The following is a 1119-nucleotide window of genomic DNA, read 5'->3' on the forward strand; positions in this document are numbered from 1 at the left end:
TCCAGCCCGGCCGCCTCCCCAGGCAGGACCCCCAGCCCTGGCTCCGGGAGCGCTCCCCTCCCCACCGCATCCTCCCCATTCCCCGGCACCCCGGGGGTGCCGGGGGGGTTTTGGGGGTGCAGGACTTACTTTCCATGCCCACTTAGTTTCAACTAGGGAATCAACAGAAGCAAAAGCAATTTTTTCCCTTTTTGACACCCGCCTCCCCATTGGCTCCCCCCGGGTCAGCTGACTTTGTCATTTTGTCTGTCCTGGAGCAGAGCCTTCCCTATAACAATCTAGTTCAGACTACAAACTGGAGACAGAAATAAATATTAAAGAAATCACACAGCCAGGTATAGAGGACGATATGAATTCCTATTTTACAAACCCATCTTTATCCTGCCATCTAACCAGTGGCCAAGAGGTGCTTCCCAACGTAGCCCTCAATTCAACTGCCTATGACCCTGTCAGGCATTTTTCTACTTATGGAGCAGCCGTTGCTCAAAACCGGATTTATTCTTCTCCTTTTTATTCACCGCAAGATAATGTTGTGTTTAGCTCCAGCCGAGGACCTTATGACTATGGATCTAATGCTTTTTACCAAGAAAAAGACATGCTTTCTAGCTGCAGGCAAAATTCTATGGGACATAATACACAGACATCAATCGCACAGGATTTTACCAGTGACCAAAACAGGAACACTTCGCAAGAACAAAAAACTAGCATTCAAATATACCCATGGATGCAGCGTATGAACTCCCACAGTGGTAAGTTTTACAGCTCGGAGATATAAATTAAATAAACTGAACCATCTTTACGACCTTCTCCCTAGCAGAACAGGCTGAGCGACTTTTTATGGCCCCATAAAAACAATAATATAGCTCCTTCACAGTTGCAGCTACAGGCCTTTTATTTGTTAAGTTGTTGCAAGCAAATATGGCTTGTTATGCTCTTTCTAATTAAAAGACTTCGAGAGTGTAAAATATCTATAATAAAGTGCAGCGAGCTCTGCTCGGGAGTTAAGCACAAAATATTACCGGGGTAAAAATAAGTTTTAATGACGGGTGCGGGAAGAGGGGCCGTGGCGGGTTCCCCGCACGAAGAGGGGCCGGGGGAAGCTCCCACTTCCCCCCCCCC

At 47.3% G+C, this 1119-nt stretch overlaps 1 protein-coding gene across 1 annotated transcript; it reads left to right on the plus strand.

Annotated features, from left to right (window-relative positions):
- Positions 1 to 349: 349 nt before the first annotated feature.
- On the plus strand, positions 350 to 749 carry HOXC6 (homeobox C6; the record flags this gene model as incomplete). The annotated part of the gene is made up of 1 exon (XM_009329468.1): positions 350 to 749. A coding segment is annotated over exon 1 (400 nt), but the record flags the coding sequence as incomplete, so codon positions are not given.
- Between the last annotated feature and the right edge of the window lie 370 nt (positions 750 to 1119).

This window comes from Pygoscelis adeliae, unplaced genomic scaffold (genome assembly GCF_000699105.1).
Source record: "Pygoscelis adeliae isolate BGI_AS28 unplaced genomic scaffold, ASM69910v1 Scaffold887, whole genome shotgun sequence".
NCBI lineage: Eukaryota > Metazoa > Chordata > Aves > Sphenisciformes > Spheniscidae > Pygoscelis > Pygoscelis adeliae.